General features: G+C 42.5%; 1 protein-coding gene and 1 pseudogene across 3 annotated transcripts in view; one reads left to right on the top strand and one right to left on the bottom strand.

Moving 5' to 3' along the window:
* The first annotated feature begins 833 nt into the window (after nt 1-833).
* Nucleotides 834-25,859, top strand: part of LOC131824487 (ubiquitin-conjugating enzyme E2 E1) — a 78,119-nt gene continuing 53,093 nt past the window's right edge. Inside the window, exons 1-3 of one of the 3 annotated variants that reach the window (XM_059162488.1) lie at nt 834-1,028; nt 2,145-2,329; nt 6,334-6,384. In XM_059162488.1, coding sequence (XP_059018471.1) covers nt 2,178-2,329; nt 6,334-6,384 — 203 coding nt within the window. In that variant the 5' untranslated portion in view covers nt 834-1,028; nt 2,145-2,177. The remainder of the gene's footprint in view (nt 1,029-2,144; nt 2,330-6,333; nt 6,385-25,859) is intronic. The other 2 variants (XM_059162489.1, XM_059162490.1) reach the window with 2 other exon arrangements.
* LOC131826032 (cell division cycle-associated protein 3-like) lies at nt 16,880-18,143 on the bottom strand (annotated as a pseudogene).

The raw sequence follows: 25,859 nt of genomic DNA, 5'->3' as shown, positions 1-25,859 counted from the left end.
GCATTTATATTATTGTTTAAGCAGGTTCCAGAGTCCCAAAACTTTGGATCTAATTTTCAAAATCCAACTTTCTATTTAAAGTAAACTGACACCAAAAATTCTAAATCCAGTCTAATTCAATAGCAAAGGTAGCAAAGGGTTCTTTTTCCCAGTGATTTCTCACAATTTGTAAGGTCGATACACGTTGGTTTTACCTGTCACGAATCCTTTGTATCACTTTTACAACACACCACCATTTTTTATGAAAAGTGACTAAAAGAATCTAAAATTGTAAAATTGCACGTGCTGAGCAGAAAACTCCAACTTTGAGATTTTTCTCCCAGGCGTGCCTAAACCGACTGCTCTTAGCAGGTAAATTGCCAGAGGGTGAAGCCAGTGTCGGCTCAAAGGGAAACCCTGTTGTAGGATTTCTTTTATCTCCTTAAACTGATCACTTTTTCGGGGGAGTTTCCACTGCATTCTCTGGTCCAAAGTCCTTCCCACCAAATTACTACCTTCCCTACCAATTTGTCCCCCTCCTTTCCAAAAGCCCTTATTGGAAAGAACTTCCTCTCGTGACCGCCCTATTCCATACAGTTCCTATCGCTCCCAGCGCCCCCCATCTCGGAACGGCTTGCCCTCTCCAGCCCAGGATCCGGGTCCCCAAACCACTTGAGAGAAAATTCCCACCCCTCGCCCCTTCTCTGGCGTCCCGCGGCGGCGCTGGGGTGGGGGAGTGGGTGGGGAGGGGGGTGGGTTTCCCGGGGTCCCCTGTGTCCTCCTCGCGCCCCCCCCGGAGGTGTGCAGGGGGAGGGGAGCGCGGGTGGGTGGGACCGGGCCGGGTGGGGGAGGGGTGAGGGCGAGGAGGAGGAGGAGGAGGAGTGTGTGTGCGAGCGTGTGTGGCTGGGGGAAGCCATTGCCTGTTTAATAGTTGCTGTTGCTGCACTTCCGCTTCTCTCCCAGCGAGAGAGAGACACGAGTGGCCAGGCCCAGCCGCAGCCGCAGCAGCAGCCGCCGCGGCGGCACGGAGGAGCCAGACACAAAGAGAGGTACGGGGATCCCCCCTGCCGCCCGCCGCCCCCCGGCCGCGTCGCCGGGCCTCGGGGACACCCCTCGCCGCCTCCCCCGACCCGCGCCTCCCGGACCGCCCGGCACGGGGCTGAGGGGGGGCGGAGAGGGGCCGAGGAGCCCCAGGGGTCCGGGGCCCGCCCGCGGGGGATGGGTAGGGACCCCGGGCCGCGTGGGGTGCGGGGGCCGCCCGCGTCGGGGATGGGGGGGGCATTGTGGCTCGAACTGTCAGCGCTGCCCCGGGAGCCCCCCACTGGCCGCTGAGGGGGTCGGGAGCGGGGGAGGGGGAGGCGGGGGAGCCCCGTTTCCCCCCCGGGGCGGGGGCCCGCGGGGATTAACCCCTCCGGGGCGGAAGGGCTCATTGTTATTCCTCCGCTGTGGAGGCCGAGCCCCCCCTTCACCCTCGCCCCACCCCCACTAGGGGTGGCTGTCGGGCGTGTGCTCGGGACCCCCGCCCCAGCCGCGCAGCCCTGGCCGGGCGGCCAAGCCACAGGCCTGCGGGGAGAGGCGTCGGGGCGCGGCGCTTGGGGGGGCCTTGGGCCTCGTCGCCCCTGCCCCCCCGCCCGCCGGCCTCTCCCTTCCCCCACCGGGCACCCGCTCCCCGCCTCCGTCCCCCCGTTTCGGCTTCCTCTCTTACTCCTCTCCGCCCCTTCTCTCTTCTCGACCTCGCCAAACTCCACTCCTGGCCCCAGCTGTCTCGCCCTGATCAGTGGCTCCCCGCGACCCCCGGAAAGCCCACTGAAACAGCCCCGAGGCCAGCACTCCTTGCCCCGCCGAGGCGCTCGGCGCCCCCACCCTGCCCTCAGCCTGCTTGGTTTCTCCCCTCCCTGCCCCGAGGGGAGCCCCGGGGGGCGCGGGAGGGGCCTCTCCCTGAGCTGGTTCTGGTTTTCCCTCCGCGTCCCCCACTTGGGGCCAAAAATAAACGAGCCGCGTCGGATTTGCTAAAGCCTTAATGGGCCTGAATACTTGGAAAAGCGAGAGGAGGGCGGTGGGCGGCCGGGTGCACCCCTGGCCAAAGCCCTTCTGACAGCACCCGAGTTCCTTATTTACACTGACTGCATGGTCTGTGTGTTTGTTTTGTTTCTCTCCCCCTGCAGGGGCTGTTTGCGGGGTGGGGTGGGGGGTTCGCTATGTCGGATGACGATTCGAGGGCCAGCACGAGCTCCTCCTCATCTTCGTCCTCCAACCAGCAAACCGAGAAAGAAGCAAACACCCCCAAGAAGAAGGAGAGTAAAGTCAGCATGAGCAAAAACTCCAAACTCCTCTCTACCAGCGCCAAGAGGTACCGTACTCCACCCCCAACCTCCTAGGCTTCCTATTTTCCGAACTGCCTCTTGCTGCTTCGTTTGGTCTGCCTCCCAATGAGGGGTAGCTTGAATGCTCCTCTTGGTTTGCGTGCTGTTAAAAATGAAAAAAGGGCTTGGAAAAGCTTTAATTATTTTACTCTATTGCTTCTGGTTTTTCCCTTTTAATAGTTACCCACGTGCAGCTGTTGTGGCTTGCCTCTCTCATTTCTTGCTAAAGTTTGTAAGAATCCTCATTACTTTTATTAGTGACCCCCAAATCTGATTTCAAACTACTTGTCCTGTTAATCACTAGCTTGTGACCCTTCTCAAGGCTGTCATCCCACTTAATTACTAATACCTGCCCAGACAACTCTATCAGAATGAATTCTGTTACCGTTTTGCTTCCTCTTCACCTGTTGCACTGTGATCTTTTTTGAGTGGAGCTGCATAAACTGCGTAAGGAATAACTCCTGTTAGTGGGGTAAAAAATTTAATAGGTGAAAACAGGTGTTTTCCGATGGAACTTAAAGAGATACTTCTGATTTGGAGAGTTGAGGCAAATGATAAATGATGTAAAATGGGTGTTGTAGGTTGTTTGGGGGATTCTCTTTTTCTCTTTAAAAACTTCAATTTTGCCAAATTAAAGGGAGACTCACTTTTTTCATGATACATCCTCTCATATGCTCTAAAAATTTTTCTTTTCCCAACTGAATTCAAGCAGTGGTTCTTTTTTCTTTACTATTTTCCTCTTAGTCTCTGAAAGAACCTACTTTTTTTTTTTATCTCAAGCATCCTTCATTCAGTAATATTCTCTGATTCTGGGGAAACCCCGTGCCCTTTCATAAATCCTGCTGCTCTCAGGTGGACAGTCATTAAACTTTCAGGTGGCAAACCAGGAAGACAGTAAGGAATACAAATGGTGGGTTAGATAGGGGTATCTTTTTTAAAGGAACGTAAAATAAAACAGAATGTGAGTCTTTAGTTTCCACTGAGTAGTGAGCCCGGAACTCAGAGTCAAAGTTTGTTCTGTCATTTTTCCAGAAATTTGAAAACTTGGTAAAGTGCTTTGGTGATCTAACCGTGGGGGGAATGAAGGAGAGATGTTAGCTTATTTTAAAGAATATAGAGGTTTAGAGTTAAATGGCAAGATACCTTCGCAAGATTCTACTTATTTTTGGAGAGGTGGATGGCACCTCGGCTTCCCAGGAATCCAAACTGGCCCTCATTTATTAGTTCAGAACCTGGCATCTCCCCTGCTCACATTGGATAGGGCTTTCCTTAATCTCCCCATCTCCCTACCCCTCACTACCCTGACCTGCAGTACCTGTGCCCCCTGATCCATGCTGGAACAGCTTTGGTACTGACCTGAGTAAGGCAGGATATTTGCTTCAGATTATTAGTAATTTTTGTGTACCAGGATATCACTGGCGCACATGAATATATTTGGGGGTAAAAACACAGGTGTCAAATATAAAATAGTCTTCCTTTGTGTCAGCAAATTACTGAGGGAGATTTTCATTACACACAATTTGTCCATTTATGCTAAGGAAGTTTAAAAATTTATTTGAAAATTCCGGGGAAAGAGATTAGTAGGTGTACAAAAAATGAAAGGTGGGAAGCTACAAGGGGTAATTTTACGTATAAAGTTAACATCAGTTTTCGCTCCTTGAATATCTTATGGAAAGAGTGGCTGTTAGTGTTAAAGCAGAGCTAAGGTTAATAGTGAAGGCAAAAAATGAGAGAGGCGCAGCATATCCTGGAAAGAATAAGGGGGAAATTAATGTTAGTGGGACCCTATTAAAGCTGCTCTGTGAAATACGTTGACTTGGAAGTTGAGTGTTGCTGTAGACTTGGAAAGGGCCCATATACCGGGAGACAGAATAAAAAAGCCTGAATTGGTAGACATAAAGTTACTTAACTGCATATTGGAAAGTGGTTTCATTTGTAGTCCATGGGTAGATGAAAAGCTCCTATTGAGAGTGGTCTGGACAAGAATAATTCTGTGAAACGTATGTTACTCGTACGAATCTTTTGTCAGTATTATGGAAATCGTGCAAATGTTAGTTGTAGAGATGAAGTGGTTAAAACTGGTAGTATACTTTTTAGGTATTAAAGAAGTAACCACCTTTTCAGTAAATATAGTAGAGGTTGAATTGGCAAGAAGTGAAGTCAATATGTATTTTTATACAAGTTGTGTTCAGGTGGAGGATATTTTTGCTTATGTCCATAGGTCTTAAGGTATAGTCATTCTAACATGCACATAAAGAATCAGGAAACCAGGATTCCAAACTTTTAGTCCAACATACAGTAATGAGTCAAACAGCCCGGGTGTTTGGGAATGTCTCAAAACTGAAGTGCTTATTGGTAGCAAAAGAATTTAGCAAGACACAGATAAGTAGATGTCTGTAAAGGCTGTGATCAAACCGCCTTCTAAAGCTCACCAGATTTGTAGGGGGCAGGAAGTGTCCTCCAATAGGAAGGTCTAAAGAACTTCCCTAATAACCACCCTTAATTTCTCTTTACTTACACATGGAGAAAACAATGCCTTCTGAAACCTACTGCCCATTGCATCTACCCAGCCTATCTTCCCACCCTCAGAACCTTTGGAAAGAGAAAAGCAACCATTGTGATTCTGATTGCCTTTAGACAGTGTGTGTGTTTAGTTTTTTACTACCGTTCTACCTCCGTGAGATTTTTTTAAGTTGTACCGTAGCCCTTTGGGGTTTTATGTGATAGGAGCAAGAAAGGTTATAAAAATAGAAGGTAGATGTCACAGGCTTAAAGGTCTCAAACTTTGTCTTATTAATTGATGCTCTAAGCGCCTAGGTAAGCAGAAGACAAAGGCCAGGGTTTGGTGTGAACTGCTTGGTGGCGTCGGCCTAGGAGTGGGGGATGGGGCTCTTTGTGAAGTCGTGGGTTGGTGCAAAGATAGAAAATGGGCCAGGGGCCGCGGGGGGGGGGGGTATTGTCCCTGGTTTTGTGTTCATGCTGAGATGGAGAAGGAAGGGAGCAGATCTAAGAGAATTTAGATATCCAGGAAAAAGCAAGTCCGGAAAGGGGGGGGGGCGGCTAGAGTGCGAGCGCTTTGCGGGACGGAGGCTGGGTGCACCTGTGCGGGTCGGCTGCTAGTGTCCAGTCTCGCTGGAGGGGCGGGCGGGAGTGTTGGCGCCCAGGGGTCCGCGCGCGGCGTGAAGGCTGGAGGTCCCAGGGCGCGGTGGAGGCGAGTGGGGGAGTCGCTGTGCGTCCTGGCGCGGGCTCTCGCCACCCTTGGTCCGCAACTTCACCCGCGGGTCTGGCGTGCGCCTCCCGAGTTGTCCGGCGCGCGCGGGCTGGGGGAGGGAAGCCCGGGCAGCCGAACGGGGGCTCGGCCTTGCGGCCTGCGCTGCGCCGGCACCCCGCGACGCGGGGCAGGTCAGTCAGGACCCGAGGGGCCTCGCGGGGAGCGGCCATGTTGGCTTCGTCACTGAGGACGCGGGACGGCCTGGGGAGGGCGCCCTGCCGAGGCGGCGGGGAGGGCATCCGAGGTGCCCGGAGTGGGGGGGGGGGGGTGACCCGGGCGGAGATTGGGGGCGCACCCTTCCCACCCACGCGGCGGCTTGGGTTTCTCCGTCCAGGGAAGACGTGCAGCGCAGAAGTGAGTGTGTCCCGGCACATTCTAATGCAACTTGGGAAACGAGTCCGCAAGCGAAGCTTTACAGTGATTTCCTAAATGGAAAACCCCGAGAAATACAACTGCCTCAGTGTGCGAGGCAAGACTGGAACCGAAACATTTTAGATAACAGCAGGAGACCCCGGACCGCCAGCTCACTGCGGGTGGGAAAGAAGTTTTTTCCTAAACTATGGGCCTGAAGCTTTTGATGTGTAGGTTCCTGTCTCCCTCAGTAGAACCCAGTTATCATGGCAGGCAGTTAGGGTTATCTGCCAGACCTATGTGTTACCGGTGGGAGGCTACCAACGCCTTCATGTTTCTTGTGTTTCTCTCTCACTTCCCTGACTCCAGGATTCAGAAGGAACTGGCAGACATCACTTTAGACCCTCCACCTAACTGCAGGTGAGCTTCCTTTCACATTTTTTTCTTTTTAAAAATCTTCTAATCTATCTTGGGGGTTTTCTTTTTGTTCTTAAAAACTGCTTTTATTTCATGAATTATTTTGGTGCTAACATCAAGTAACAGCTGAAATTGATTAACCTGGAAGTAATGTTTTGGTGAGCCTCTGACAGTTTCAGTGTCAATGCTGAAGAGAAGTAATGAATTTATCTGGCGTGGACCCTTACACATATATAAAACAGAACTGTGAAATGAATTTAAAGGTGTACATTTGGCCTAATTGTGGACCTTGGATATGTCATTAAGGATTATGTAAAACCTTTTTAGATACTCAGGTACATTTTGGTTTAGAAAATTGCTTTGCCATCTTAATCTGTTATTCAAGCTCTCTGTTAAGCTAATAGATCATAGAGTTAAATCACAACAGATTCTCAAGCTTATTTCATTGTATATATAAATTCTATGTTGGACTTTGGCAGATCAATTCAGGACATAATTTGTGGCTTTGATAGAAAGGTTTCTTAAATTGTATAGATTTAAGCTCTTCCATGTATATATACGTGTGTATGTATACTTACGTGTGTTTCAGTTTCAAAGCAATTTGATTCCAGCTTTGTGGGGCATTTGCCAATCACTTTATTTTATTTAGAACAATTGTTTTGCCGCTGTTGAGGTAAAAGACTTGGATTTTATTAAGTCAACAGTGAACTGAGGAAAGAATTAATGTGTCGTAATAGGCCATTTATTTAAGGAAGATTAATTCAAATCTTTTACTCCACTAATTTAAAAATTAGGTGTAACATTTAACCTAATCCTCAGTTCTCAGGGTTAGCATTGATGGGATGCCACATATCAGAAGTGTTCTCAACTTAAAAGAAGTTAGTAGGAGAAAATATTCAGTGGCTGTGCACAGAATTTAAAACAAGCATGTGGAAATAATTCAAGTTGAAAAACTAAATGAAATATTTTGTTTATTAACACTGAACTTTCTAAAGTATGGTTAATGGGTTAAATGGAAACTTTAATATTGCTGTTTGGGTTACATATGTTCTTACTGTTGGTCAGGTCTGGGCTTTTCTTTGGTAAAATTTTGTCCTGTTTTGTAAGGAAAGTTGTTTTGAATTTGAAATGCTCTTAAATTATGGTTTGTAACTGAACCACTTAACTTCTTAAGGATTTCTCTCATGGCTTTTAAGAATTTTTATACTAATGAGAAAGTGGAGAAATAGGCAAGGGTTAGGGCTGTGACATTTTACTTTTTTATTTTAGTGGAATCATTGTTCAGATAGAAGCCTATAGCTTCCCTTGGCTGTGTTGAATCCTTGGCATTCCCCATGGTAGATGCATGCTGTGTAGTTATTGCTCGTGTTTGGTATCATGTCTCTTCCAATGTGCCTCTTGTGAGTTCAGACTTAAGCTGATGAAGTTATACAGTTTTTAAAGCATCTTTCAAAACTAAGAACATTGATCAAAACCTAATGGTTTTCTTGCAGATATGTGCAGTCATCTTTAAAATTGTAAACACTTTGAGGGTTTTCATGGGATTAACAATTTTTAAAAAATGGGAAAAGTACACTTACTTTCACGGCATTTGAGTTGAATTCATGTGTGAGAGATTTGTGCTGCTGAACATGTAGAACTTTTATTCATGGGAAACCCTCTTAATTACCCCTTCAAGATAAAACCTGTGAATGTTAGGGGTGCTCCGGTAAAGCACCAAACTGGATGGGAATTGGATGGTTGGTATGGGGAGACAAACTGCGACATACTTAAATAAAAATTCCAAAAAAAAAGATTCTTGAATTTGGGAGAAGACACTAGGTATCTAATTTGCAAAGAATATATTATGGTGAGTTTTAAGAATAAAGACTGCTTTATTTTCTGAAAACATTTTTACAGCATGACTTCTTAGGTGATAATGAATTAAAGTTTCTACTTTGTGTTGGCTTACTAGTGTTACTGACTAAATGTCATATAGTAGTCCCAATATTTAGCTACCTTAAATAAATTTGGTTTTGTGTTTTGGTGTTGGTACCTTTTGGGATTCAGTTATTAAACATTTTAATGTACATTATTTGAGATGGAAGAGGATAATTTGGGGATACTTTTGAAGTTAAAAATGTATGAATTAAATGACATATTGAATGCATTCATGTTTATTTTTAGTAAATCTTTCTGATGTTACTCAGCATGAGAGCTCCATAGCTTGGTCCTTCTGAAACTGTAATTTCATCAACTATGAATTCTGTTTTGAATGAGTAAACAATTGACTTTAAATTAACCTATTTATGTATTAATCCTTTGTAGGACTGCCTTTTTTCAATCAGTATTCAGCCTGTAGTTTTAAATTTAACCGTGTTACTTTATTAAAATACAACAGTTGGCACAGAGTAACCTCTCAATACACAGTTGATTATTGCAGATCAGTGGAAGAATTGCTTCTCTTGAAGGTGCATTGCTTGCATTTCAGTAATTTTCGCACTTTACTTGGCAAACTTCAAAGTTACTGAACTTAAACTTGTGTGAAATGCAGTTGCTAAATATGTTATAATGTGTGAGCGAGCACATAAAGTTAAATCCTGTGTTGAATATTGTGTTGAGTAGATTTTTTTTTTAAGAATGGGGTGCAGGGGTGCCTGGGTGGCTCAGTGGGTTAAGTCTCTGCCTTCAGCTCAGGTCATGATCTCAGGGTCCTGGTATCCAGAACCCTGCAGGATGTGGGGGGTGTCTCTGCTCAGCGGGGATCCTGCTTCCCCCCACTCTCTGCTTGCCTCTCTTGGTCTACTTGTGATCCCCTTCTCTCTGTCAAATTAAAAAAAAAAAAAAAAAAGAACAGAGTGCAGATTATAGTCAGTGACCAGTCCGAAGTTTTTTAGGTGAATATTTAAAGATTTTTCTATATTACCACATAAATCAAATTCTTTGGTATCTGTTTGGTTCTGTGTGTGTATGCAGATTAAGTAATAGTCTCCCCACTCATGTACTATGTATGCATTTGGTTAGTATTTTCCTTGCATTTTGGCTGTTTGGGGGAAAAATAAACTGTCTTAACTACTGTAATGATTTCCTCAAGCATGCTCTATCCTGGATTTTAAAATTATGCCTTTTATTTAACTTTTTAAAAGTTTTTATTTAAACAAAATGATGCCTTTTAGATATCTGATGAACTCTGGGACCTAGAGTCAGTTTTGTACCTGTTATTTATAGTCTAGGGCTCAGGCTTTTCTAAATTGTCTAGTTACAGCTATATAACCAATCTGTAGACATGTTTCTATAGATAGTATGTCTGTATGTAATAAATGATATTTTCCCAAATCCTTTAAATTCAGAATTTGTGTAAGGAAATATTAGTATTTTGAGTAAACTATTTATATAGCAACGTGAAACCTAAAAATTCAAATTTTTTTAGAGCTACTCTTTTAGAATAAAATGTCTTTGAGAAGTCATTAAATTTTTCAAGTAAGGTGGAGAATAATAAAAAATAAATTCTTGTTTTATATGACTTTATTTGATAATTATTTTTGTATTTCTTAAATATGTAAACCCTACTAAATAAATGCGTTTTATTTTTCTGGGAGAACTATAGAATCAGATATAGTTGGTTTTAAAGTTTTACAGATAAATCTTTTATTTTTTTTTTTAAGATTTATTTATTTGAGAGTGAGCGAGTGTGTGTACAAGCATGAGTGGGGCGGGGTGCAACGAGGGAGAGAATCTCAAACAGACTCCTTTCTGAGTGCAGACCTGGACATGGGCTCATCCTACCACCCCGAGATCATGACCTGAGCCAGAATAATACCGAGAGTTGGATGCTCAATCACGAGTCACCCAGGTGCCCCAGCTAAATCTTTTAAATTATCTCTTTAAAGATAATTTAAAGGTTAAAGTGAAGAGCATTTTAAAAACGTAATGGATTTGTTGAAGAAGTTAAAGTTTTTTTAACCTTTTTCTCATTTACTAAAAGGGCCAACTATCTGACTTGCCTATCACATAGTATTGTAAAAATTCAAATGAGATGAGAGTTTTCTGTATGTGTTAGATGTTGGTATTATTAGAGTTGCTCATTTAGCTCCTTTTAATTGCTCATTTTTAAAATTAACATTATCTTTTATTGCTTGTATTTTATTTTTTAAAAAGATTTTATTTATTTATTTGACACGGAGAGAGATTGCAAGGAGGCAGAGAGGCAGGCAGAGAGGTTGGGGGGTGGTGATTCAGGCTCCCTGCTGAGCAGAGAGCCCAATGCCAGGCTCTATCCCAGGATCCTGAGATCATGACCTGAGCCAAAGGCAGAGGCTCAACCCACTGAGCCACCCAGGCACCCCTATTGCTTGTATTTTAAATAGTCTTAAGCCATTATACAATAATTGGAGTGAATGTTTTTGAAAACTTGAGATGTAGAAGTTGCGCTGTAAAAAGTGAAAAGTCCCCCTCATGATCTCTTCTGATCCTGCTCCTTTACAGAGATGCTCCTAATTTGGAGCTAATTGCACTTTGTGTATATCCTTCTAGATAGTTTCTGTTAATGTACATTTTTGTATTTTTCTGGTTTTATAAAATCTGGAATTAGTGGTAATAATAATGAGATGTTAATTTAGAAATCCCAGGCTGCTAAACTTGAAAGGAAAAGAGGCCTTTTCCTTGGAATAGCAAAGGCCTATACATCTTGTCCAAATTTAGCTTGCTTTAAACGGTGGTTTGGGTATAAGAAATGGGCTCAATAGAAGTCCTTTACAAAATCCAGTATCTCACCTGAAAAAAGCCCTTTTTGTTTTTCATTAATCTAATGTTACTAAATGTATTAAAGATAAAAATGTGACTTCAATATCTGAACAGTGTTCAGTTTCATAATAATTTTCATTTGGAGAGTTACCAGTGCAGTGTGTTTGCTTTTATGTGCGCAGAGGCAATGTTGAAAAACAGAGAGAACCAGGAGACTGGAGTGTCAATGCAATCAAAGCCCCTAAACGAGGGTCAAGTTCCTGGAAATTAGATCATCATCTAGGGCCTGAGTGGGTAGGAAGGAAGGTAATTTATCCAGAAGTGAATTGCTTACTAAATAAGTAGGAAATCTTGTGACTGTTCTGTTTACTAAAAGATCTTGTGTCTGGATTATAAAACTATACTACTATTGTTCCTCAGAAAGCTAAACAGAATTACCATATGACCCAGCAGTTACACTCCTAGGTATATACCCGAAAGGATTGAAAACACGGAGTTGAATAGATTGTTGTCAGTGTTCATAATAGCCCCAAAGAGGAAACAACCCAAGTATCCATCAACAAATGATTGAATAAACAAAATGTGGTATTTACAATGGAATATTATTTAGCCATGAAAGGGCATGAAGTTCTGATATATACTACAATGTAACTGAATCTTCAAAAATGTTAACTTAAGTAAATAAGCCAGATACAGAAGGACAAATATTGTGATTCTAGTTGCATGAAATACCTGGAATAGGTAAATCCATAGAGGCAGAGTATTAGAGGTTTTCAGGGCTATGGAGAGGTCAGAATGGGGGATTTATTTCTTAATGGGTACAGTTTCTGTTTGGGGTGATTAAAATTTTGGAAATAGTGGTGATGGTTATACAGCATTTGAATGTCATCAAATTTCACATTTAAAAATGATAAAAATGGCAAATTTTATCACAAAAAAAAGAGGAAAACCCCTATACCATTGTTGTTGCTGCTTTTTAAAGGTTTTTTTTTTTTTTTTTTTTTAAATCTCAGAGAGAGAGAGAGCTCTTGAGCACACAAGTGAGGGGAGGGCAGAGGGGTAGGGAGAAGCGGGCTTCCAGATGATCTGGGAGCCTATTCGGGACAGATCCCAGGACCTGGATACTTGGACCTTAACTAAAGACAGATGCTTAGCTGACTGAGCCACCCAGGCACCCCACATTGTTTAAATGTTAGCAGTATTTTAAGGAAAGATGCTTATACCTTACAAGGCCACATATCATAATCTTTATGGATTACTGCACAGGATACTAATATTATATTCTTGTCACAAACCTTGAGTGCTGTTACATATGAAAACTGATGACCTTGAAGGAGTTCATTGTCTAGTGGTAAGAAATGCATGTATGGTTCTTGAGTAGTACTTGGAAACATGAGTATTATTTGGAAGGTAATGAGTGCACATCACATGTTATGAAGGTTCAGAGAGATTGCTTGGCCTGGGTGTGAGGAATAGTATCTGGAGCACTCAGATAAAACTTCCTGGAGGAGATGAGAAGTGGAGTGGGAAGAGCAAGAGACATCTCTGTAGTAGAGGAAAGGCTGAGAGGGCACTATTAGGTAAGAGTGAATAAACCTCTGGCCAGAGTGGGAGGATAACAGTAAGAGATAAAGGTTGTGCTCTTCAGAGTCAGGCTGAGGCTTTGAATTTCATTATATAGTTATTGGAGAATCATTGAAATCCTATTGGGCTGGATGTCTAATCCAGTTAGAACTGAGTATCTGGATAGAGACAAAGCAAGGGTGGAGTGGAGTTTGGTGGGAAGCAGGAGACTTGGTAGAGCGCTGCATTCGTCCCTGTGAGAGGCCAGGTGGGCCTGGGGCAGGTGACAGCCATCAAATTGGAGAGGAGAGAATGGGAAAGCAGTGGAGTCTAGAGAACTTGGCCACTGATTTAGAGATGTAGGACTTGAAAGGACTCGGGTTCTTTGGGTATTGGGGAAGATGGTGGTGCCATTAAAAGAAGTCAGTAAGGCAGGAAGAGGAATTAGTTTGGGGGAGCAGAGGGATTGTAGATAAATCCTCTTTCCAAGGTCTAATTTGTATGGTTTGTTGACCATATAGAGCGCTTAACATATTGTTGTCATGTAGTAGGCTCTCAGTAATATTTGTAGTTCCTTTTTTTTGAGGGAGACAGCGAGCAAGCACAAGTGTTTGGGGGGGAAGCAGATGACCTGCTGAGCAGGGAGCCGGAGGACCCTGAAATCATGACCTGAGCTGAAATCAGACGCTTAACCAGCTGAGCCACCCAATGCCTCAATATTTGCAGTTTGATTTTACATTTAAGTTTAATGTTAATCAGTCATTGAACTCTGACATCTACCTAATTTTAGATTAGTTTAGACAGATGGATTATAAACGCCTTAAAATGCAGGGGCCATGGCTTTTCTCCTTGATTTTGATCTATGTGTTTTTCCCCCCAACTTTTTTATTTTGTAGAATTTCAGAGCTACAGAAAAGTTGAAATGATGTGCATCCTTCACTCTATCTACCATATACAATATATATCTTCAAGGAATTGCTGTATGCCCATGGCTTTTTTCTTTTTTTTCTTTAAACTCTTTATATTTATTATTTGATAAAGAGAGAGTGTGTGCGCACGCCAGTGTGCAAGCCAGCACAGGCAAGAGGAGCTGCAGAGGGAGAGGGAGAAGGAGGCTCCTTGCTGAGACCAATGTGGAGCTTGTTCCCAAGACCCTGGGATAATGACCTGAGCCCAAGGCAGATGCTTAACTGACTGAGTCACTCTCTCTTATCTCTGTATGTTTATTTTGTGGGACCCTTTGACAGTGTGTTACAGGCATCATGGCACAACTGTGTTTAGGGTACATGCATTAAATCTGAGGTGGGCTGGCAGGGATGCTGAGGCTGGACCTGGCTTTGCGGGGGAAGTACACATTAGATTTAAAAGTTTGGGTGGTGGTTGAAGTACTCCTAATTGCCAAGAGGAGGAGGTGAATTGAGAATTGTGCTCTGAGGGGTGTCTACACAAGGATAGGGAGATAACGACCTGGACAGAAGCAAAGTAGGAGGAGAGCTGCAGGCCTTAACGGGAGGTCAAGGAAATTTTTTCGTTGGCCTTTGAAGTGTAGAATTAAGAGTGCTCTGTAGGCTGAGAGGAAGAAGCAAGTAGGAAAAAAAGTGAAAATGCGAGGGAGGGAGTTACTGTAATGTTTTAAAAACACAATTTTAGAGAAGGTGATAGAATATGGAACTGAGGTCATAAGTGGAGAGCGTATGTTTAGAAAGGCTGGAAGCCTGAACTTTATGATGGAGTGACAGTTTCAAAAGGATTGGAAGCATTTTTTGTCCTTGAGTAATACTCCAGTTACTTGTATAGGACAAAAAGAAGCAGCATATGTCCCCAGTGCTATTTGGGTAGATTTTTTTTCTTTCTTTCTTTTTGGGTAGATTTTAAGTTCCTTGAGAGCAGGGATGTCTTTGCCATCCCTACCTTGTCCAAGAAAGAGAAGATAAACAATACATATTTGTTAAATTAAAACACAGACACAAAAACCTAATTTGAGTCTGATGGCTTAATGGAATGTCTTCATTACCCTCTTTGGAAAATAATGGAAAGAGCTGGGAAAATTGCTGTCACATTTTACAGCTGTCTGTTGCTGGCAGTCTTTCTGAGTTGGCATCCAAGCAGTTTTGGCAATTTTCACCTTCTCAGAATCACAGAGGAACTCTGGACTGCAGTGTGATGCAAAAGACGGGATCAGTGCTTTGGGCTAGATTGAGAAGATGTATAAAGAAAATACCAGTACCTTTGGTTACCATGTTTTGACTTGATAAGATTACCGTTTGCTGACAAGTAAGCGTGGGTTTAGGCGTGCTAAGTAAATTGGACTTCCTAGCAATGTTCCCCCAAATCCTAAAGCTATTCCAGATAGCCAGTTATGTTATAGATGCTGGCACCCGCCTGAGACATCTGACACATTCCCAGTCATCAGTGGAGTGAAACAGGGTTTCATAATAAGCCCATTCTTATTCAGCCTCTCTTATGCAGCCATGCTGTAAAGTGAAACAAAAGACCTAGTAACTGGTGTCAGAATATGCCTCTAATCCTCTGGGAAACTTCCTACTCTGTAGGCTAAGAACCTCATCAGAGCTCTTTGCTGGAACATTGTAATCAAGGAATTGCTGTATGCTCATGGCTTTTTTTCTTGAAACCTCTATGCAAGTGATTATGGATAGTTTTGTAGAGTCTCTGCTGCACTGCATAGGTGATAAACCTGTGGAAGGCCAAGGTAGTGTTTCAGCCCAGTCAGCAAAGTCCTAGGAAGCCAACGGTTTTCATATGCAGAATGTAATTGAAAGTTGTCACTGGGTTTTGTTACCTGGGGCAGCATACCGTTCACTAATATGTCAATTAAAAAAGTAGTTAAAAACTGAATTCTGTCTGCTTCTAAAGAACCTGAATATGACAAAGGACAAGGCCAGGCCAAAATAAAGGGACTGTATTATCAAGCTCTTAAATAGCATTTAACATTGCGTTCGCCACGGATGTCACATCTGACTTGATTCTAGTACTGAGTTGTGTCAGTATTAAATTTTGAATATAAATAATTAATGGAGAGTCGCAGTAGGATCTGCTAGCCTTGAAATGCTGATCATTATGTGTAATACCAGGACATTGGTTGTTTGTATCTACTTAAATAGAGGAAAATTGATGTGGGATGGATCCTAATTAATTTCTTTAAAAAGAGGCATAGAAGCACATTTTCAAATAGCAATAGATAGAGCAGCTTGGAAGGATTTTACTTAGAAAAAAGTTTTAGGGGCACCTGGGTGGTTCAGTTGGTCAGGCATCTGACTTCTGCTCTGGTCGTGATCTCAGAATCCTAGGATTGAGCCCCTTGATAGGCTCAGTGCTCTGCAGGCAGTCCGTTTCTCCTTCTCCCCCCCCCCCCCCTGCCATGTACAGACACATGCGTGCATCCATGCTCGCTCGCTCTCTCTAATAATTAAAATCTTTTAAAAAGAAAAAAGGTTTTAGACTATAGTTCAGAAAGATTGTACAAGAGTGACAAAAGCATAAGTAAATTAGATTATATTCATTTAAAATAGAGTCCTCTCTGTCCTACTCAGGTGACTAAAACAGATCTGGCCTCTGGGTTGTGGAACTTGAATTTTATTTTACTTTTCTTTTTTTTTTTTTTTTTAAGATTTTATTTATTTATTTATTTGACAGATAGATCACAAGTAGGCAGAGAGGCAGGTGCAGAGAGAGAGGGAAGCAGGCTCCCCGCTGAGCCAAGAGCCTGATGTGGGGCTCGATTCCAGGACCCTGAGATCATGACCTGAGCTGAAGGCAGAGGCTTTAATCCACTGAGCCGCCCAGGCGCCCCTATTTACTTATTTTTAAATCACTTTTTTAACATATAAGAAATACATGAGACACAAAGCCCAAGAAAGTGCTCAGTCCCTGAGTTGGCAGTTTAGGGAGGGTTGATGACAATGAGCCTTTCCAGTCTTCCAGGGAAAGACAGGGTTGAGAAGTCACAGTATCACAAGGCCCCTCGTGAACTCAGCACTGGGGCCACTCGCGGCCTAGGTTTTCCTTAACCTGGTCCTAGTCCTGCTTCCGCACTAAGCCTCCAGTTTTCAGAAGTCATCCAGTTCCCAGAATGTCTGCTTCCTTTAGCTCCCTAGCATTTTCAATCAGGGGAAAAGACCCTGTCAAGGTATTAGGATGGTGGGGGGAGAGCTCCCTAGTACCTTAACATTTACTTACTGTTCATCTGTTGTGCTTAGAACCTAAAGATCGGGGGAGTCTCAGGTTCCCTTAAGGGCTTGTTCGAGCCCTGGCTATTCATGGGGGTTTCTGAGGGCTGTCCTGTGCTTCCTTCTTGGAGAACACCTGCTTAGAGAGGAGGGAAAACTAGGTACCCAGAGGCAGAAGAGGAAGTTGCTTCTGCCTCTAAGGGCAGAACAGGCTCTCAGGAAGATTTGATTTGGGGCCTTCAGTTTCAAATACTTCATTCAGGTGTTTAACCAGTGGGTTTGGGAGGCTCTCTGCTGCTGGTTTTCATAGGTGTCCTTGCAATACCAAGGGTAGAAGAGTGGGGGTCTGAGTTTTAGATGTGATTAGGACCTTCCAGCTGCTCCCCTGCTGGTAGGTTTGGCTGTGGAGTGCTCTCCACTGGGATGGGAGTATGCAGAATGACGGTGTTAGGTAAATGGAGTCCACCCTTGGGCCAGAAGTTTGTGTGGTGGAGGCTGTGCTGGAGTGCCTGGGGTGCTTTTGGCTGAGCCCATCTCAACCAGGAGGAATCAGGTGGGGCAAGGGTGCAGCCTGGGGAAGGGAGAAGGTGCCTGGCCCCAGTTCCTCTTCTGGGTGCACAGCAGCTTGAGCTTCAACTCCCTATGTTGAGTTTCACACTTCCATGAAACTTAAATTTTAGTAGGCAATACAGACAGTAACCAGGTGGAAGGTTAGGTATCTACAAGTTGTGTTAGCTAATAAGAGAGAAATTAACAGTGCAATAATGGAGAGTAATTGGGGTAGGTAAGTTACTTGGAGAAGGCTTAAAAAGACATTTAGGCAAAGACCTGCTAGATGAGAAGAAAGGAGAAAAACCTTGTTCAAAGTACAAAAAGAACATCCCAGACTGAGGGAAGCACAGACCTGGAGGCCATGAGGTGGGGAGTAGTACCATGTGAGGCGGAATCATGTAAACCAAGGTAGAGTTTGGATTTCATTCTAAGAACAGTGGAAAGCCATTCAAGGTTTTGAAGCAAGGAGGTGACATTATTTCAATAGTGATTAAAAAGTCTTTTCCTGCCTTCCTTGCTATGTGGCAGATAGCTGGGAGGAAGGCACAAGTGGAAGAACAGAGATCAGCAAGGAGGGTATTGCTCTATTCCAAGCAACTGGTGATGGCAGTTAGGATTAAGATGTTGGCAGTGGAGATGGGGTTAGAACACCTGTATCTGTTGATGGATTGGATGTGGGAGGTGAGAAAAAGGACCAAGAATGGCTCCAAGTTTCTGTGGTCTTAACAATTAGGTAGACAATGGCCATGTTTTACCAATAGGAACAAGACTGGAATAGGACCACTGTGTGTGTGTTTTGGATGAAGGCAGCATAGAAAATGAGTCCTTTATGGATATGTTTGGCTTTATTTTTTAATTTTATTTATTTATTTATTTAAAAGGCAGAGAGGCAGGCAGAGAGAAAGGGGGAAGCAGGCTTCCTGCTGAGTAGAGTGCCCGATGCAGGGCTCAATCCCAGGACCCCGAGATCATGACCTAAGCCAAAGGCTGAGGCTTTAACCCATTGAGCCACTCAGGCATTCCTATTTTTTTTATTTTTTTAAAAATATTAATTTATTTGACAGCACAAGTGGGGAGGGCAACAGGCAGAAAGAGAGGAAGAAACCGGCTCCCAGCTGAGCAAGGAGCCCCACACGGGGCTCAATCCCAGGATCTTGAGATCATGACCTGAATCAGAGGCACACAATTAACCGACTGAGCCACCCAGGCACCCCATGTTAGGCTTTTGATGGAGACATCCAAATGAAGGTGGCAGATAGAAAGTAGAAGTTAGATACAGGTGAATGGAGCTCAGAGGAGTATTTTAGACTCAAGTTAATATTCATAAGCTTGAGATACATACACATTTGGGAGATGTCAATATATAGAGGCCCTTGTCTGAGGAATCCCTCAAGCTCATCAAGAGAAGAAAGGTGGAATGAGAAGAGGGTCCAGGATGCAGACTTGAACCTCTAGTTTAGAGGTTGTATAGTCTGAAGGAGAAGCAAAGGGGACTGAGAGATAGAAGGGAAAATCAAGAGAGTAATGTCAGACAGCATGAGGTTGGGATAGATGAGCAAGTAATCACTGGATTTTACAGATCTAATGTAGAAGAGGTGATGCACAAGAGGGAATGATTTCAAGAAGGAAAAAATATTTGTGTTACTCTACCAAATTAGAAGATTTCATGTGTTTATTCAGGGGAGGTGATTTAGTATTCTCAAATTTTTATACTTTAGCACAGAACTTCTTAAAACATTGTATAATTATTTTTCTTGGGGGGTGTGTGTCCTTTTTAGTGAATTCTCAGATTTGCCCCACCCCCACTAGAAAAAAGTTGACTTCTGCTTTACAAGATTCAAGTGCTTTGTGATCTTTATGGTTAACATTGTAGTATGGATATCATATGTAAGTGCCAGGTTCCCATATCACATCTTGATGAATCCCATTACCAAGGCATATTTTATAAATACTGGAGAGTGGATAAATTGGAAAATTCCTGCTGCCATCCTTAAATTTTTTTTACATGCTTTGATTTGCATTGATCTTTTTTACTTTTCACACTTGTGGATGCATGAGAATGAATGGGTATATGTGTTTATTTATTTTTTTAAGATTTTTGTTTATTTTACAGAGATCACAAGTAGGCAGAGAGGCAGGCAGAGAGAAGAGGAAGCAGGTTCCTCGCTGAGAGAGCCTGATGCGGGGCTCGATCCCAGGACCCCGGGATCATGACCTGAGCTGAGGGCAGAGGCTTTAACCCACTGAGCCACCCAGGCGCCCCTATGTGTTTACTTTTAATACAGTGTAGATTATCATATTCAATTTTTTTATCCTTTTAAGATTGTTTATTACGTTTAAGCTTTACATTGAACTTACCTGGAGTTTTGTTTTGTTTTTACCTGGAGTTCTTAAAGCATCATCATATAAGCATCATCTTTCTAATCATTTACCAGTCATATTTTATGGTTTCATATTAACCAGGTACTCTTGATCCTTGGTCCTGTGTAACATAATTAAGATTGTCACTTTTTCTGAGATTGATCTTCTCAAGACACATATTTATAAATTACACACAGTAAGCCAGGGGAGAGTGGGACAACTAGAGTCATTGTTGAATGTGGGCTAATAGTTTCATATAAGAAATGTCACATGATGCAAAGTTTATCTTAATATTTCCCAGCAGAGCAGTATTTGTACATAATAGCCTGTGTATAAAAAATTCAGGTGCCAGATTCCCATTCAAATTTGGGTGTGGGGGACTTGGGGCATGTGATATGCAAACATCCTAAGTGGTCTAGGTCTGGTGTCTTTTTATCCACGTCACCACAAAAGTGATCAATCAGGTGCCTTTTAAAAAGATTTTATTTATTGAGAGAGAGAGAGAGAGAGAGAATGAGCACGTAGAAGAGCAGAGGGAGAAGCAGACTGCCTGTGAAGCAGGGAGCCTAATGCAGGATGACCTGAGCCAAAGACATATGCTCAACCAACTGAGCCACCCAGGTGCCCTCAGCTGGGTACTTTACAACATTTTTAGTCTCAGAAACATGGTGTAGTTCATTGACATTAATTTTTTTTCATTGACACTAATTTTGTTTAAAAGTTTTAAAGGTTCTTTGGTTTAAGATTGATGTTTTTCACATTTTCAAATCATTATTAGAGGTTCTCTTCTAGTATGCCTTTATAGTAAGTGAGTATTTAGAGGAGAAATTATTTATGGTATCTCTGATTCAAATAACCGACAAATTTCTTTTTATTTATTTATTTATTTATTTTTTTATTTTTTTAAAGATTTTATTTATTTATTCGACAGACAGAGATCACAAGTAGGCAGAGAGGCAGGCAGAGAGAGAGAGAAAGGGAAGCAGGCTCCCTGTGGAGCAGAGAGCCCGATGCAGGGCTTGATCCCAGGACGCTGAGATCATGACCTGAGCCGAAGGCAGCGGCTTAACCCACTGAGCCACCCAGGCGCCCCCCGACAAATTTCTAAATTAAAATTGATGACATGGAGACATGGTTTCTATTTGGGTTGTAAATTTTTTTTTCTTGAATAAACAAATTGATTTAATAAAGGTTGATTATGTTTTATGGAGCTCTTAGTATATCAGAACGTCCTGTGGAGTGTGGTCAAGTGCTATTCACTGCTAGGCAATACTAGATGTGAAAGTTGGCTAATAGCATATATAAAAGGAAGAGTTCGGTTTTGCTTTTTTATTCAGTTAATTAACATGTATTGATTTCAGAGGAAGAGGTCAGAGATTCATCAGTCATTATATATCAGTGCTCATTATATCACATGCCCTCCTTAATGTCCATCACCCAGTTACCCCATCCCCCCACCCCCACCCATCAACTCCCAGTTTGTTTCCTATGATTAAGAGTCTCTTATGGTTTGTCTCCCTCTCTGATTTCGTCTTATATTATTTTTTTCTCTCTTCCCCTATAGTCCTCTGTTGTTTCTTAAATTCCACATATGAGGGAGACCATATAATTGCCTTTCTCTGATTGACTTATTTCACTTAGCATAATACCCTCTTGTTCATGTTGTTGCAAATGGAAGATTACATTTTTTATGGCTGTGTATTATTCCATTGTGGCAGGTTGTGTGCACACATGTTCCTCGTGTGCACATTTTCCACATCTTCTTTACCCATTCCAGATAGTTTGGCTATTGTGGACATTGCTGCTATAAGCATTGGGGTTCAGGTGCCTCTTCGGATCACTACATTTGTATCTTTTTGGTAAACATCCAGTAGTGCAGTTGCTGGGTCGTGGGTAGCTCAATTTGCAACTTTTTAAGGAACCTCCATATGGTTTTCCAGGGGAGCCGCACCAGCTTGCATTCCCACCAACAGTGTAAGAGTGTTTCCCTTTCTCTGTATCCTCACCCCCATCTTTTGTTTCCTGACTTGTTAATTTCAGCCATTCTGACAGGTGTGAGGTGATATCTCATTGTGGTTTTGATTTGTATTTCCCTGATGCCAAGTGATATGGAGCATTTTCTCATGTGTCTTTTGGCCATTTGTATAAGACATGGTTTTTATTTGTATAATATGAAGCTTTAGGCTCAGATCCTGGTGCTGGAGATCACTGGGTGAGATGAAGGCAGCTGGATTGCGCTGCTTGGGTAGGTAGGTAGTGACTCAGACTGTCTTACAAAGGGATACAGAGTTCTGGGAACATTGAGGGTAGAATTAATACATTTTCAAGATTGGGAGACACCCTTAAAGTTCAAAGTATTAGTTGGAATGACAAAAGTATTAGGCTTTGCCAGAGGGAAGCAAATGATAACATGTAGAGCCACAAGTATTTGGCTCCATAGGAGCTTTGCTCCCCAAATAACTTAAATTTTTCCTACTACACATAATCCTTCCTCCTCTATGGGAATACATCTCAGTTTTCCAAGGTAATTTATTGGAGTTGGCTTTATAAAATTTTACTTCGTAGTAGACTTTGCTAGAAACACTTATCCTAAAGAAAAAAGAGATGTTGAATTGGTATACATCAAAGACACTGGAAGAAAACATTTGTTTTTATAACAAGCACCCAGGAGGATGTTTTATAAACATGAAAGATAACTTTCCTCTAACCTAAGTATTTCAAAACAAATATATGTTAAGTGATTATAGTAATGTGTGAGCAGAGACTAGCAGTAAAGACAAAAATATCAACTATTACCTAATAGTATATGATACTTCTTTAGCCTTGGTCCTTTTTCTGAGTAATTGTTTCTGTGGAAGTCTTCCGAACACAGAGCTTCAGTTTTCAGCAGACCGGTAGCCTCCCCAGAAGTTGTTAGTATTTTGAGATGTTTTCACATCTGAAGTGTTTATTACATAGAAAACATTGTCAGCTGATATGGACCAGCCCTAAAATAAACCATATGTTGAGGACACAATTCTTGTTAGAGCTGAAATTTGAAATTGATTTCTGTTCTGTCTGGCCATACTGCTAGGTTTTGTGTAGATGCAGGGCTTTCTGCTACTATTTTTAATACAGCTATTATACTTCTCTATATATTGAGAAGGGGTTTTGTATTGTAGTACCTGCAAATTAAAACAAATGATTGTGGGGGCACTTGGGTTGCTAAGTGTGAAGTGTTTGACTCTTGAACAGGTTCATGATCTCAGGGTTGTAGAATTGAATCCCATGTTGGGCTTTGCCTGGGCGTGGAGCCTGCTTAAGGTTCCTTTTCTGCCCCCTCCCCCCAAATAAAATAAAACATATGATTGTGAAAAAAAGTAAAAAGCTATTAAGATCTTGGAGCCTGTGCCTGAGTGGCTCAGTTGGTTGAGCATCCAACTCCTGACCTCAGCTCTGGTCTTAATCTCAAGGTTGTGAGTTCAGGCCCTGAGTTGGGCTCCATGTTGGGCCTACTTAATTAAAAAAAAAAAAAGCAAAACAGATCTTGGAGCCCAAATTAATATTTGTGGTAGAAATTTTGTAGCTAAAAGGACTGGCTGCTCCCTTTCTGTGCTCCTTTGTGTCCTAATTATTACGTTACATGGTGTGTATTGATAAATGAGTTTTTATCCATTCTCCATTCTGTTGCCAGATGACTGCTGCATTCTTCTTTTTCCACAGCCATTCCTGAAACCTTTCTACGTGATTTTTTATTCCAGTCTAGCTCTCACTGCTTTCCAAAGATACACACTCCCCAGCCCTTTTAGTAAACCCCTCCAATGCAGTTATCTTCAGTTCTGAAGCTTCCTTGATGATCTCTGGCAGGCCTCTATCCACTGTAGTGCATGGTTTGAGGGAGATAACATTTGCACATTGTCATTTAACCTGGAGGTGCATAAAAGAAATGCTACCTTGTTTTTTTTAAGGGGCTATGTCAAATCTCAGGATACCTAATGACATTACTGCAGGGTTAATTTGCATTTTCCTTTCTGTTGAAATCTTTGACAGTTCACTCTTGGATTTCTGGCTTTACTTACACCCTGGTTGCCCCCTTCCCCTCATTGTACCTTCTACAAAAAGAGGATGAGACACTCAGGAGAAGTTTTCTCAGCAATTTCTACTGGACATGCTCACTTAAGTTAAAAAAAAACAGTTAGTAGGGACACCTGGGTGGCTCAGTTGGTTAAGCGGCTGCCTTTGGCTCAGGTCATGATCCTAGCGTCCTGGGATCGAGTCCCACATCGGGCTCTTTGCTTGGCAGGGAGCCTGCTTCTCCCTCTGCCTCGGCCTGCCATTCTGTCTGCCTGTGCTTGCTCTTGCTTCTTTCTTTATGACAAATAAATAAAATAAAATCTCTAAAAAAAAAAAACCAAAAAAACAGTTTGTAGACACTTGACTTTTTGAGGGAAGAGATGCAAATTGTGTGCATCCAGACTATATATATGAATTGTTATTGGCCTAACTTTGAAGGTATGATTCATTTCCTAACAGGTATTTACCAGGCCTTCTAGAGTAGTAATTAGGTTCCTTGAATGAGTTTTTAAAATGTGTAACTTACTGAACACACATCATTTGCATCATGAGAATTGTCTGTATTAATAACAGTTTTTTGTTTGTTTCAGTTAAATCTTAGTACTAGTTTTGCCAAGTGTATTGGGGCCTGGCAAGGTTATCAGTGACTCAGCTAAGGTGGGCGGGACAGTCTCCTTCTTGGTCCATTTGTGTTCTCTGCCTGTTACTACTGTGAACGAGGCTGAGCAGTACACATCACTGAACATGCTGCCAATGCTTTGGTCTCTGCCTGACCTGGTCTTTTCTATTGTGTGGTCCTTTGACCTAAGATAACAGCTGTAACCAGCTGCTCCTCACTATATTCACGTGCTCATTCTAACAATTGCTGGGCATTTCCTATAGAGCAGTAAAAAAGACCACGTCCCTGCCCTTATGGAGTTTACACTCGTATGGAGGGAGGACAGTTTAAAAATGCACAAAAGTGATTTCAGATAACAATACTAAGGAATTGGGACATCTGGGTGGCTCAGTTGGTTAAGTGTCTGCCTTCGGCTCAGTTCATGGTCCCAGGATCCTGGAATTGAGTCCTACATGGGCCTCCTTGCCCAGTGAGGAGCCTGCTTCTCCCTCTGCCTGTTGCTCCGCTGCTAGTGCGGGCACACGTGTTCTCTCTCTCTGACTTAAAAAATAAAAAAAATATTAAAACAGGGTAATGGCATAGCAAGTGGCTGGGCAAATTGGGTCATTGTTACAGGCCATTTTAGGGAGATGGCCCTTAATGATGACAAGGATCTGGCTATGAGAAGGGCATTTTAGGCAGAAAGACAGCCAACAGGTGTTACATGGGGAAGGCCAGCAAGAATGGCCATTGTGAGTGAGGATGAGAGTGGTAGGAGATGAAGCAGGCAGGAGTCAGATTTTATCAATTTCAGTAGAAAGCATTGGAGAGCTTTAAGTAAAGGAATGATAGACCACCACACTTGACCTATACTTGAAGAATAAGATTCTCATAAAATTTCCAACTCCTAAAAAAAGAGTTTTTGAAGCTATTCTTTGTAAGTATCCTTTTTTTTCTTTTAGTTAACAGATTTACTCACATTTTCTTGTACAGCATTTCTGTTACGTCTACATGTAATTGATATATTTATCATACCTATTATGTCTAAATATCTCTACCTATTACATCTAGAACTTTCATAAAAATTAGAGACATGCTACCCCAAATTGGCATCTAAACCTATGAAGGGAGGTATAACAGTATTCATCTTGTCTTGACATAATGGTTGGGTTGAAGTGTGGATGCTTTGTAGTGGGTATATAGCATTCAAACCCAACAAAAGCAGCTTGTTAGTTGTCTTTGTAATCTCCTTTCCTGGCTTCCTCACTGTGGAGTTGAAGTGAAGATAGCTTAAGTCTGCCAGTGTGGAAGCATCAAGAGTTTGGCTTTGTACCTCTTTAAGAACAGGAACAGCAAATGAAAGCTTGAGGAAGCAATGAAGAACCCTCAGTGGTCTGGGAGGCAGCTTGCCAGATTTCCTCTAGTCCCCCCTTGGTTGGTTA

Source organism: Mustela lutreola, chromosome 2 (assembly GCF_030435805.1).
Source record: "Mustela lutreola isolate mMusLut2 chromosome 2, mMusLut2.pri, whole genome shotgun sequence".
Classification (NCBI taxonomy): domain Eukaryota; kingdom Metazoa; phylum Chordata; class Mammalia; order Carnivora; family Mustelidae; genus Mustela; species Mustela lutreola.
The sequence above is the reverse complement of the archived record's forward strand: the minus strand, read 5'-3'. Positions and strand labels throughout refer to the sequence as shown.